At 41.5% G+C, this 14105-nt stretch overlaps 2 protein-coding genes across 3 annotated transcripts in view; both read right to left on the bottom strand.

The window, feature by feature from the left end:
- LOC129822577 (synaptogyrin-1-like) overlaps positions 1-2606 on the bottom strand; it is a 38198-nt gene extending 35592 nt beyond the window's left edge. Inside the window, exon 1 of one of the 2 annotated variants that reach the window (XM_055880922.1) lies at positions 1927-2596. In XM_055880922.1, the coding sequence (XP_055736897.1) occupies positions 1927-2040 (114 nt within the window). In that variant the 5' untranslated portion in view covers positions 2041-2596. Of the gene's footprint in view, positions 1-1926 lie in introns of both variants that reach the window. The other variant, XM_055880930.1, reaches the window with a different exon arrangement.
- A 400-nt stretch (positions 2607-3006) lies between these two features.
- Positions 3007-14105, bottom strand: part of LOC129822591 (protein FAM171A2-like) — a 59061-nt gene continuing 47962 nt past the window's right edge. Inside the window, exons 6-8 of the mRNA XM_055880943.1 lie at positions 11992-12105; positions 8116-8242; positions 3007-7673 (exon numbers count right to left, since the gene is read on the bottom strand). Coding sequence (XP_055736918.1) covers positions 6020-7673; positions 8116-8242; positions 11992-12105 — 1895 coding nt within the window. The 3' untranslated portion in view covers positions 3007-6019. The remainder of the gene's footprint in view (positions 7674-8115; positions 8243-11991; positions 12106-14105) is intronic.

A 14105-nucleotide genomic window follows, 5' to 3' on the forward strand; every position in this document is an offset into this window, starting at 1 on the left:
TGTTTTGTTTTCTGAATTTTTATAATGAGTATTTTTGTATTTGAATTTGGCGCCCTGTAGTTTCACTGGCTGTTGAAGAGGTGGGAAGTTACCATCTCATATACCCTAGAGAGGTTAATGCAGCTGGTGGCCACACCAGATACTGACTGTTACTTTTGATTTTGACCCCCCTTTGTTTAGGGACACATTATTCCATCTGTTAGTCACATGTCTGTGGAACTTGTTCAGTTTGTCTCAGTTGTTGAATCTTGTTATGCTCATACACATATTTACACATGTTAAGTTTGCTGAAAATAAACGCAGTTGACAGTGAGAGGATGTTTCTTTTTTTGCTGAGTTTACTTAGCATGTTAGTTAACCCTAACCTAACTCCTATCCTTATGTAACAGTGCTGATTCCATCCTCTCCTCAACCTGGGCTCGAATCCGGGACCCTGTGAACACATCAACAACTGTCTCCCACAAAGCATCGTTACCTATCGCTCCACACAAGCCGCAGCCCTTGCAGAGTAAGGGAAAGAACTACTTCAAGGTCTCAGAGCGAGTGAGGTCACCAATTGAAACGCTATTAGCGCGCACCACTAACTAGCTAGTCATTTCACACCAGTTACACTTACTCCTCCCCCTTTGACAAACTCCTTCTCCGCTGCAACCAGTGATCCGGGTCACGGCACCAACGTAACAGTGTTGCTTACATCCCTCTCCTCACCCCAACTTGGGCTCGAACAAAGGACCCTCTGAACACATCAACAACTGCCTCCCACAAAGCATCGTTACCTATTGCTTCACAAAAGACGTGGCCCTTGCATAGCAAGGGAAACAACTACTTCAAGGTCTCAGAGTGAGTGATGTCACCGATTGAAATGCGTGCACCGCTAACTAGCTAGCCATTTCACACAGGTTACACTTAACCCCATCCTTAACGTTAGCCACCTAGCTAATGTTAGCCACAACAAATTGGAATTGGTAACACATCATACATATTGCAAATTCACATTGTATTAACACATTGTATTAATTGCGATTCGTAAAATATCATACGAATTGTAATTCGTAACATATCATTCGAAATAGATGACACCGACAAATTAATTCCAAACGTAACAAATCATGCCTCTTTCAATGTCCCGGATTTTGGTTTATTATGTTACGTCTACCCCTGATTCCAGGTTGGCCTGTGTAAACGCAGCCTGTTTAAAGGGGCAATCTAAAAGGGACAACAATTATTGATATGTACCCATTGATTCTTGAACAATATATCTTATAAATACCTCATGAGCTTAGTTCAACTGTCTTACCCCATAAGAACAAAATATATATATTTTTTACTCCAATGTTTGTAAACAAAGTAAACGTAAACCAACACTCTATACCCTCAAAACATGGTTAAAACTAGAATGTTAATAGTATGGATGGTCAGTCCCTGGATCCCATAGCTCTGTCTATGATTTTGAGAGTGGTTACATTACTCCAGCTCCATTCCTCAGCTTTTTAGAGTAATAGTGGCTGGGTGTGTGGCTTTGAATTGTTTGAACTACTGATTGCCACTTTAACTGACATTTAGTAGTCTATAAAATAGGGGTCTTTAATTCAGTGGTAGCCATAACATTTTAATTGAACACAAATGGTTTTCAAGACAATGTAGTTATAGTCACTAGTCAAATATTATGATAGTCTTAAAACAATATTTATTCTGTGCGTCCCATTAACGCCCTTTCACTCAAATGTGTGCGTAAGCAGGGTATATAGCCTTGCCTATGGGGTTAACAGATTGCCTAGGAATCAATCGCTTTGCTTTCAAATCCTCCACATTTCTCGAATGTTTGTAGATATTTTGCTGCACACATACAGATGCCCGTGTCCTCCACTCTTGAATTATTAAAACAACGACATGCTCAAATAAACAACACAAAACATGACCACTCACCCAGCACACAAGCCGAAGGATAGTTTGAGGCTGTTGAAAGAACGTCAAAGGTTCGAAGGCTCCTCCAGCCTTCCCCGCTCCGTAAGCTTGCATCCCCTGCATCACCCCCTCCATCTTCAGCTTCTGGTGGTGATTTCCCCGTATCCGAATTCAGTACCCAGCCTAAGACGTTAAATGACGTGGGTTTGTGCGCTCGTTCGGTGTATTGACCTTGGTATGATTATAACGCTGCCCGTTGGAACGGGATTGACTCGGGTTTAATTTATTATAGTATCTGCTCTGCCCCTTTGCCAATCCAAAGCATCCCACCCGTGGCTGCTTTCTGTGGTTTTGAAGCTAATTTATTTCCCGAAACGACCTCTTCCCCTTCTCCCTATATAGCCCTTCCTCATCTGAAAGGTGGAGAGAAATAAGCCGAGCAGACACGCATTCTTGTGAGTAGCGCGCGCATACGGCGCAGTCAAGTTGACGCGCACTCACTCTCGACGATCACAGCAAGCTCCTTGTCATGTTTTTATTGAGGCGCGCTCCTGGCAGAAAACATTATCTTATCCAATAACAACAAAAAACACTATTTAAAAAGAAGCCTACACACTAGGACATGAAGTGGGGAAAAACACAAGACCACTCACTACAGGCTCACATATTCATTATATGCATGGATAATCAGCGATCTCTTCCTGATTTACAAATCTGTTCGTCTCCCCAGTCTACGGTGTAGGAGAGGCCTATGCCACCTGGCGGATAACTATTGGCAGTGGCTCTCACTAGGCAAAAATGGTTAATGACTATGCATTGTGTTGGTTATAAATCTAGAATGTATGTTCAAGTAGTTTACAGACTGAGTTTTTGGTCTAGGGCCTAAAGCGCCACCAGAGCCATATCCAATAAAAATGAGTAAAGCCTACAAATCCCGAGGTAAAATTATATTTCATGAGAAATTGTACAAAGATAGATGTATAATATTGCTTTTTCTTCTTCAAAGCTAACTGAATGACATTAGGACAATAAATGAATAGAAAAACAATTGTAAGTGAGCTGCTGATGCCACGCACACAGTACAAATTCCAAGCACACAGATTACTTGTTAAATGCTTTAATTATTGGATTGTATATTAACATTATTAATAACAAGCAATAAAAGTTAGCAAAGATTTGCCTCAGAAATATAGATCTGAGGGGGAAAGGAGGTGGCACCAGTTTACCATAACAGCACATCATCCCTCTGTCTGTTGCCTAGGAGACAACAACTGACCTTGTATAAGCACTCAAACAGTAGGCCTATAGGGATTAAGATTAGCCAGGCATTCACAAATATAAAAAGAACTATAAAAAAGGAAACAAAAAAACCTTTCTCAAGTCATATTTAATCAGAACACAACACACCCAATTTACACTGTTTCCAGCAATGACACCATCGTGTGGTCGGCTGTGATTTGTCAGAATTCACAGATGCTCCACTTGCTAATATGGGGAGTTTCATCAGTGGCTTGCCCTGCACTGACAGGGCTGGAGAGACTTGATAGTCAGAGCTTTGAAAGTGTGTCGTGTTTATAGACGTCAAACACCAGTATTATCCTTGTCCTCAGAACAATTTCTGATGTCAATTTTTGATGACACCACATAAAACACTATTCAGTAGTGCCTCGTAGGGCCAATAACTCTATTAGTGTTCTCGTGCCAACCTCATTCCTTAAATGACATTGGACGTTAACTTCATCCCAAAAACATACCCTGCCCCCCCCCCAAAAATAAACAAACATAACATCTCTCTCTGAAATAGTCAAAGGAGATTCCATATCAGAGCGGAGCTGGTTTATTCACAGAGACAGGTGGCTCAATTCTGCAAGCTTAAGCATCAAACCATTTTGACGTTGAGAGAAGCTGATTGACAAAAAAAGACCACAACAGCACAAATGCTTATGAGAGGAGGAACATGCATGTTCATTGTGATCCTGAGTCTCAAACCACAGGGAAACCACTTCACATACTAGTATCAACTCAGTAACTGAAAACGTGGAAAGTATCAATCCTTAAAAAGAGACTTTTAAGGGTCATTCACATACTTTTGAATGGAGAAAGGGGGGAGAGAGAGCGGTGACAGTGTTGTTATCAAATAAAAAAAACTGTGGGTTTAAAACAGGGATTGTGACAATGCAGGTTTGAAATGAAGAGAACCACTGCTGTGCATCTTAGGCAAGGCCCTGCACCTGATTTTCTTTAGGCCGTGCTGTATATTAGTCCACAAGGCAATGTGATAGAACTTCAACTGGACTTCATAAACCTGATAGCGAGTGTATGGCTTGATTGCCTTCAAATGACCCCTGATCATCAAGGTTGAGTACTGTCTGTTTGTTTTAAATCAAAGTTGATTAGCTAACAATAGCTTAACATTGTGTATGACTCAATATCGTAACCTGAAAAGAATGAGAAAAACATGTTACAGAGTATGTGTTAAACCCCAGGTTTAGCCAGTAGCTTTCTGAAAGGTTGTACAATGGTACAACTGCTGGGTTTACATATTGAGGCCTTGAATCCAAGCCATTATTTTTTATGCTAAAAAAAGGCACTTAAGAGACAAATTGTTTGGTGTGATTTGTTGGACATTAACATTTTTAGGTCTGATGGATTCCTGTCTTATTTATCTGAAGGCTAATAATTAGATGATTTGAGAATATGAGCCAGTGGAGATTACTGACAATCTAATATGGCACAGTTTATGGGAACATTAGGTAATTGTGATTTCCACTCAGTCAACTCAGTGTCTGTTCCTTTCACAACATCTTTCAAGTTTGCAATAATACCCAATTATTCCGTTTTTTAAGCGAATATTTTACATGTCGGTATCATTCAATCCATGTCTGGCTTTAAATTGATATTGCAACAAAAAGGTACAGACTTGCAATGCTAAGCTAACAAAAATGTTCTAGCAAACCTTTCTGTGATGCTCTAATTTGTTTCCAGCCACGCTGCTTAATGAATATTTCAAATAATTTTGTCAGGTACATGCTTCCATAGATTTTAATGTTACAAGTCACCAGGTCAGCAGGTTAGTAAAAGCAAGAAAAAAACACGACTAACATTTTCTGTCAGTAAGGAAAATGGCAACGCAAAACGGTTTGCATTATTCTCCAGGTTTCAGTGATAGTAACGTGGAGGTGGTTTTCTGCCATTATCTCCAAGGAAAATTTTAGAGTACAAAATGAAATAACATTGTTGTAAACCCTGGGTTTTAGGACTTACTTATTAGGATTTCACAATCACAACAGCAACCTTTTTTCCAATGTTTAATACATTGATCTGTCTCCTCATTGACATTAAGTACCACTCAGTCATAAAAAGAAGGCCATCTAATCTGTTAGAAAAACAAGATTAAAGAATGAAAAAAAAAAAAAAATGAATTCATTCCAATTCTGGCCGACAGTCTTGGTTTTCCATAGGAATCAAAAGTTTCTGTTTGGCCAGCTGACGCCTCCCAAAAGGTCTGTAAAAATGACTTGAGGTTAATGCTAAGGTAACAGCAAAATCGGATAGGTAACATTTCCAAGGAATTATATTAACAGCACAGTGGAGAAAAACATTGTTGAGCATTTCTCAAGAATCTCAGAACACCAACCAGTCAGAGGAACTCTCCCATTTGTTCCCTCTCCCATATGTTCCCATCCACATGCTTAGGGATCATGATTTAAAAAATAAATACATCCACAGCCATGTGAAACTTCTAGAGATAGGGATATAGCTACCAATCTCAGTGATGTTTTTGGAAATGTAGATATAGCTACTGATCGAGATGCAGATATAGCTACTGATCTCAGTGATGACTACAAGCAAATGTGGGACTTCAAAACACCTGGTCCTTTCTCGACTCATGTGACAATTGTGCTTCTTTGCTTGATTTCCATTCTCACTTCATAATCTCTTTCACACACGTCTTTCTCTTTGTTCTCCAAGACAGACCTCTCATATTCTCTGCTCTTCTTTCTGTAGAGAATCTACAAGGGACACAGTCAGAAATTAGGCGTTCATTGACACAGTGGTTCTTCTCCCCCTGTTCTCTTGTAGCTCAATGTTCCCTGAGAGCCCTAGGTATATCTTACTTCCACACCATGAGGGGTCTCTCCTCGCGCTTCTGCCAGGGACTCTTCTTGTTCCCCTCCTCGTCTTTATCGTCGGCATCCTCCCCATCCTCGGGGCTGGTGGCTGAGTCCCTGTGTGTCACCTCGCTGGTGGTAGTGGTGGTACTGGTCCGGGCGCTGTTATCCCGGCTGCGGCCCTTCCGGGGGAACGTGCCCCCACGGGGGGTCGTCTCTGGGGCCTCATCCAGCAGCGGTGCCAGAGAATTGTCCTCTGGAGAGTACGTGGCAGCGTGGCTATCGCTGCTGCTGCTGGGGGGGTCTGTGGTGTCGATGCAGGGGAGTTTAGTATAGGTCTTCCCTGCGTGACCCTTCCTCTCAACCGCAGCTGCAGCCTCTTTCGCTTCCTTGGCCTTCCTCTCCTCCTTTCCCTTCCGCTGCTTTATGTTGGCTTCGCGAGCGACGTCTACTCTGTTGTCATGATGACTCCCCGTGGCTCCTCCACCTCCCCCTCCTCCAGGGATGCTGAGAGTGTCTCCCCCCAGCTCGATGTAGGAGTGGCGAACCAGGGAGTTAGAGCGACCGTCCAGGGAGACGAACCAGGCCCGGGGGTGCGGTTTCACCCCCAGCTCCAGAAGCTTCTTCTCCGTCAGCGCCTGCAGCTCTCCGTTCATCTGAGATATGGTGTTGTCGTTGAACAGGACCGGGATGTGGACTGGAGCCGCGTTAGGGTCCGAGGCCCAGTTGGAGTGTCCCTCTGAGTCCTCCCTCTGCTGGCCTGGTTCTTCCCCTTCCTCATCCTCCTGTTGATGATTCTGTTGTTGCTGGTTCTGTGGTTTCTGCTGCTGATTCTGGTGTACCTGTCCCTGCTGCCTGGGCAGAGTCATGCTAACCTGGATTCCCTCCATGTCATGCTGCATCTGTTGCTGCCTCTCCAATGCCTGCTCCACAGCCGACAGGTCCGACGACAGGCGCATGTAGTGGGCCGGGATGACCAGCGTGGGCACCACACTCCGGTACATGCTCTCCTTCATCTGGTCCATGGAGTGGCAGAAGATGAGCTGGCCGGGCTGGGTGTTTAGAGAGTTGGGCCTGGCTAAGAGGTCCCCGGTCTGGGACGCTGAGTACTCCGGGGGCAGGCCAGAGTACTCCTGGTAGTGCCCGGCGAAGGGAGGCAGTAAAGGTGGTGGAGATGGTGGATCTGAGGAGTAAGCTTGGTTGTCATTGGCGTTGTGATTGTGGCGACGTCGAGGATCATGGGTATTATCCTCCGCTGAGCTGAAGCTGCGGGTGTCGTTGCGGAGCAGCAGCTGAGGATCCAAGTTGTTAGTGTTAGTAGAGCGTGTTGTCACCTTCATGGGAAAACTCTCCCCACCGCCACGTCTGGTGATACTGTCCGTGTTCACCTTGGAGTGGCGCTGGGCCTTTCCTGGGGGCGTGTGCCGGAAGAAATCCTCCCTGGAGCTGTGGAGATCCCGGGTGGAGGTCAGGTCTGATTTGAGGGCGTCTGGGTCACCCCCGGTGGAGGAAGCTGTGTCGATGTGGATGTGGCCTGAGCTGATGAGGTTGAGGTGGGACATAGAGGTGCATTGATCTCTTTTGGAGCCGTCCATGCCGGAGGAGACATGCATCTTGCCGTGACGGTACTGCTGCCGTGGTTTCAGACATCTCCGCCTAATACAAAACAGGGAAGGATTTAAGGGAGAATGCAACCAAACACACACATCCATGTATCACATTTTGACTCCCTGTAAACAGGAAATTAAACAACAAATAGAGTCCCGGATTGGTTATATTTTTATATTACATTTTGGACCCAGGCCAGTAATAACGCCACTGATTCAACTAAGCAAGTGCCTGACAGAGTTGGAGTCAATTCCATTTAAATTCAGAAAGTAGTTCCAAATGTTCCTTGTTGAAAAGCATTAAAGGGAATTGGAATATCAGTGTATTTCCTGAAGGGACTGGAATTTAAATGGAATTTACCCTAAACCTGGTGCTTGATGACTCGTAGAGTAGCTAGTTCAAAACTAGTGCTGGGTTGGAACAAAAATGTGCCACACTGGGACTGACTACTCCAGGACCTGAGTTGAGACACGCTGGGCCTGATACCAACCTGCAGTAATAGAGCAGCAGACAGAGCAGCACCAGCACCAACAGAGCCATGGAGCCCAGGATGGTTAGGAGGAAGATGGTGTGGTAGGTGGTGATGTCTCGCAGGCCCATGGGGTTCAAAGCTGAGCCTGCAACATAGGGGTGCACTGTAAAACATTTCCTGTCATTTTTATAGTAAATTACTGGCAGCACAGTAGCCTGTACCTTACTGTAAATCTACAGTAAAATACTGTCAGCACAGAAGCCAGTAAATTACTGTAGATTTACAGGACCTTTACTGAAACACAAATGTACAAAATATTACTGTAACACCTGACTACAGCTACATGCTGTCTTTACCAAATTTACAGTGCATTACTGGAAGTATAGTGGTTGGTAAACTGTTGCAGATTTACAGTGCAGGCAGCTAGCGCCAATGATGGCCAGTATATCTGTTTGGTATTTCAATACCTATTTAGTCATTTCTATTTCACTGGCCTGAAGTACAATTCATGTATTTTGTAACAGTTTAATTATAATACATGTCTTTGTATTTTCTCATACAAAAATAAACCTGCAAGCAGCCCACTTAACTACAACAACATTCTCGTTTAATGCACTCACTGTAAGTCACTCTGGATGAGTGAATTACCAAAATGTAAATGTAAAAATGAACAATTGCAACACACACACTGCTGGGTATTATTCTAATGAGCTCCACCCCCAAACAAATAGTTTGAGTGTGGAACTCACTAGAATAATACCCAGCAGTTTGCTTTGCATGTGTTCCTTTTTAAATTGACATTTGGGTCATTTAGCAGACTTTTCTGTCCAGAGCAACTTACAGTCATTAAACAAAACACATATCACAGTCATTGCAAGTAAAATGTTTCTGTAACTGTTACTGAGAATGTTGTTGTAGTTAAGGATAAATTGGTCTTCAAGGTATTTTCTATTTGTAACAAGATACCTTTTGATGTATCTTTGCCCAGCTCTGGCCAGTGCCAAGTACATTACTGTAATATTCACAGTAACTTGCTACCAGATTCCTGTAAGTTACTGTAATATTAGTGCAACGATACAGTATAATACTGTAAGAAAATAAATGCTACAGCTATCGGAATATTGGTATTTTACTGCAATTACATGGGATTGGTGCAAGCAGGTTGGCTGCTAGGTATTTGTATATTACAGCATATTTATGAATATTTGGTGTTTATATCACTTGCACTTCTAGAGGCCTAAACAAAGGCTTCCAAATTGTCCGTGATTACAGTAGTGGTGGGGAAAAGAAGCTTCTAGAAGCATTGAGGCTTTCCAGCCAATTGTGTCAAAAACAGGTTCATTACTCAAGGCTTTGATCAACACAGTGTACTCTAGTGCCACCTGCTGGTCAAAACAATTTAGAACAGACAAATTATATAGATGACATCGTCATCTAAAAAAACAATCAGGTGGTTGTTCGGCAGAAAAATGAAGCTTCGGACGTCATTGATCATGTGCTTCTGATAAAGTGATACATCTCGGAGCGACGGTATCAAACGTAACATCGATAGATTACAGGGCAAAACAGACTTGGCAAAACCCTCAAACACTAAAGGTTTAAGACTTGCTGTCACTCTGACCTGTCCCTATACACATTCAATTGTTAGGGCAGTACTACCACATATTAGTTCAGATGGTACAGTATTCTTACTAACGGGTGCAATAAATATAGCTACTTTACAAGGCATGCCTCGGAATATGATAATGAGCCAAATATTGTTCCCCTCCCACAACATTTTCCCACAATGCACTATAATTTACAGAATGCTGCAGTAAATATATAGCAAAAACAGCAAAACAGTAGTTTATTGTTAAATTGTATTGTAATAAAGTTAAAGTAATTGTTAACAGTGAATATGCAATTATATATTACAGCATACTAATGAATATTTGGTGTTTTATATCACTTGTAGGAGCCTTAACAAAGGCTTCTAAACTGGCAGTGACGCCAGGGCAAACCGATCAAAAGGAGATAGCTAAACACTCATCCATTAAAGGTTTGAGACATGCTGCCACTGATTTGTCCCCTACAAACATTAAATTGGTAAGGAACTACTACCACATATCAGTTAAAATTGGTTCAGCACTCTCACTAAAGGGTGGAAAAAATAGCCTCTTACATTGCATGCCTCAAAATATGTTAATGACCCAGAAACAACAATAACACTAGTGTTCAAAAGGCGTTTGGTGCTCCAAAAATAGAGTATGGTACTGTATTCTGTGGGGTGGTAATGAATTACAATAAGTTACTAGCAGCACTGTAGCCAGTAAATTACTGTCGATTACCGGAACAGATTTTAGATTCCAAAAATACAATCTAGTACTGTACTACAGTAAATTACTGGCAGCACATTAGCCAGTAAATTACTGTCAATTTACAGGTCAAGGTTCTTAGTTTCCAAAAATACGGTATGGTAGTGTATTCTGTGGGGCACAGCGTTCTCACTTACGGGTGCAACAAATACAGAGTATTACAAGGAATGCTTTAAAATATTTTAAATAGACCGAGATTCTTTCCCCGCCCACAACATTTCCCCACAATATACCATCATTCACATTATGCTGCTGTAAATATACAGCAAAACAGGTAATACAGTACTTTACTGTAATTTTACCGCAGTGTAGCGGAATGCCATTGAGCCCCCATAATGCATTGCTCATTAGAGTACTGTACATTAATATAGAATTACAATAGCTAACAAAATGTTTAGCAGTAAATTTACAGAAATTTGTTACAGTGATAAATAAGATACTAGGATGGGCCAAGTCTCCAACAGGACTCCCTACAAAAAGCTTTGTAATGGACAGACCACAACCCCTAGCTATACAGTTTCATCGCAAAAGTGCACAAACAAGTGTTCATTATTCAATTTCTATCTCATATTGACATAGTCTTAAGACAGGCATCACCAACTAGATTCATCCGTGGGACGTTTTTTTTTTATTGAGCGGATGGTCAGGGGGCCGTAACATAATTAGAAATAATCAGTAGACTGCAAAATGACCTCAAAAAGTTCAAACAGACTGAAAGCATAATCATTTCAAACCTTGCTTACATTTGTATACAATCACATATGTCTCTCTATTATGTGTGGGAATACATTGGAACAGATTTCCAAAATGAAAAACTATTTGTTTGGTTTAGAGAACTTTGGGGCATAATAAAATCACCCACGGGTTGCCATTAGGGGGCCTACAGTGGGGCTGTAGAAGAAATGTCAGACTGATGCAAACCTGAGCTATGTCAACATTGTTGACATAGTCAGGGATGGGCAAAAATCACAATATAATATCACACAACATTCTCAGTAATGGTTACATAATCGTTTTACTTGCTATGACTGTGATATGCTGTTTAACTAGATTAGTTGAATGCAGGGACTGTAAGTCACTCTGGATAAGAATGTCTGCTAAATTACCAAAATATATGTGAAAATGAACATAGAAAAATTAACTAAAAAGCACACTAGGTATTATTATTGGCCTTGTTTCGGGACGGAGCTCATTAGAATAATACTCTGCATGCTTTTATATTGTTAATTTTTACATGTACATTTATATTTAGTTCATTTAGCAGACGCTCTTATCACACCATGGTGCCATCAGACTTCTGATACCAACGCAGGGTGAAAGGAGAGCCACAAAATTGTGAACAGCTATAAAAAAAAATGGTATAGAAAAGTAGTTTTGAAAATACAAATTACAGCTCTCGAAAGTATCTTGTTACAAAATACATTGGAGTGTAATTCAGCCCATTGTAATACAAATAGCAAAATACTCAGAAGTCATTTAAATACATATTTCAAATACATGTAACGGAAATACTGCGCATCTCTGGACATAGTTACTGTACCTGTGGTAGAGGGAAAGGCAGCCAGCCAGTATCCTAGCTGGTTGGCCACAAAACTCCATGTCAGCTGTGCTCCTTCTTTCTTGATGTATCCAGTTCCTTTCCTGACCCAGAGTCCTGTTGAAGTACAAGTCAGCATGCGGACAGAGTTAGTTAGAGTAGAGTAGGAATTACATTAAACATTGTATGTCAACTTCCTTAACAAATTAAGAGATGTGTGTGTACATTTCCATTAAGATCCTTATCAATCCAAAATATATTCCCAAAACTGAAAATATCTATTTTTGTGAGTATCCCTGCTCTGCACTAACAATACTGATTTCGAATTTATTTTTTCCCAATGCATGCACTGTACACAATAACTGTACACAATAATTTCAAGGATAATCACATATACACAGTATATTCTATTTAATCCTGGCGTGAGCAGATGGAACAGCTCCATAGTTACTGTACTGAACGTATGCTGTGAATCTATTATTTGACATTATAAGGCCAGCGGTGTTATGCATTCATATCCAGTGATGCGTAGCTCGTCGGGATAGAGCATACACAAATGATGAGCGAATAACGTGATTCAAGGAAGGAAGACAGCTTTGAGTCCAGGCAGATGCTTTCCGACCATAACCACAATAACGAAAGAGGAGCGAGGGGGGAAAAAAAGACAAAAAAATGACAAAAGAAATAAAAACTTGGTCATAAAAAAAAAAGAGAAAAGAAGAAGAGAAGAACCATTTCCCATGATGCCAGGCGCCCTGAGGAGAGTGTCAGAATTGGGTAGCTTAATGCGTCTTGACAGGGAGACCTCTGCCCACAGTACACCCAAGGTCCCCTTCTACATCATCCTCCCGCTCCTAAAATAGTTTTCATTTCTGTCATTCTCGTTAGCATTTTCCCTATGCAGAAAACATAAACACAGAAGCAGGTTATGATTAGGCCTACATGTGACTTATGCAAGTGTCCTGAATGATTTTAACACATTGTAGGGGAGAATGCAAACAGTGGCCTAAAATAAAAATGTCAAGTTTACAGTAAGATATAGCTTATGATTAATAACATATTTGAAAAAATAAACATAACATTGCCTTTCAACTCGAATAAGCAATACAACTATTAGTTTAAATAACTATTAGATCATTATCATCTGTTTAGACTACAAACATTTGTTGGACTCCTCTTTTAGTGCTAATACCCCCGGCAAGGGAAGTCTGTGAATATATTGCCTTTGTCATCACAGCAGCAATACAACCAGGGCCTGTATTAATTAAATGTGCTCATCTAGGATCAGGTCATCTTATTCATTATGATCTAAAAGTCAAAACTGATCCTAGATCAGCACTTCTACTGACGCTTTGTGAATATAGACGCAGGCCTGAAAATCCATTAGGCCAACTTTACTGCCCATTGGCTACAGTACATCTATTTTTAGACATTAATAGACGATCTGGCATCCACAACCTCAAACATTGAACCACCTGAGAAGTCAACCTAGAACGTCTAGGCTACATATTAAGACAAGCTCTAATTAACACACCCTAAGTGGTGTGAATAGATACACACTCAACAATCCTCTAAAGTAGGGGTAAAAGGGAAGTGAGAGTGAATTGAAGTGTGAATGTGTGTCATGCCAGATCACTTATCTAGGAAGTGCTCGACCATGGATGTAGTGCTGTATGTCAACCACTAGGGGTCATCATGCACACAGACAAACAGTAGTAGGGTCTTTTGTTTATCTCCTCAGTATAAGGCAGGGGGATTTCCAAGCCACCCCCCACTACCCCCTGACAGAGTGTGTGCACGCATGTGATCCGTCTCCAAAACAAACACAGACTCACAGCTGAGTCTGGAGAGATAATGGCGCCTCTGATTTAGAGTCTCCTGGGCTATATGGAACAAGAAACACTGTGTCTTCCTTCTTCCTCCTCCTTTCCCTTTTAAAGACTCCGTGAAGGAGGAGGATGGGAGGAGATCACATGGGAGGGGTCATCATGGACAGAGAGAGAGAGAAAGAAAGAAAGAGTTTTCCTCCCACCTGATGAAAGGGTCATGTTCAACTTTGATTCAACTTCTTTGACTCATCATCACACTGTATTTTCTCTTGTACTCATTTGTCATGC

The sequence above is a fragment of the Salvelinus fontinalis genome, chromosome 2, assembly GCF_029448725.1.
Source record: "Salvelinus fontinalis isolate EN_2023a chromosome 2, ASM2944872v1, whole genome shotgun sequence".
In the NCBI taxonomy this organism is placed as follows: Eukaryota; Metazoa; Chordata; class Actinopteri; order Salmoniformes; family Salmonidae; genus Salvelinus; species Salvelinus fontinalis.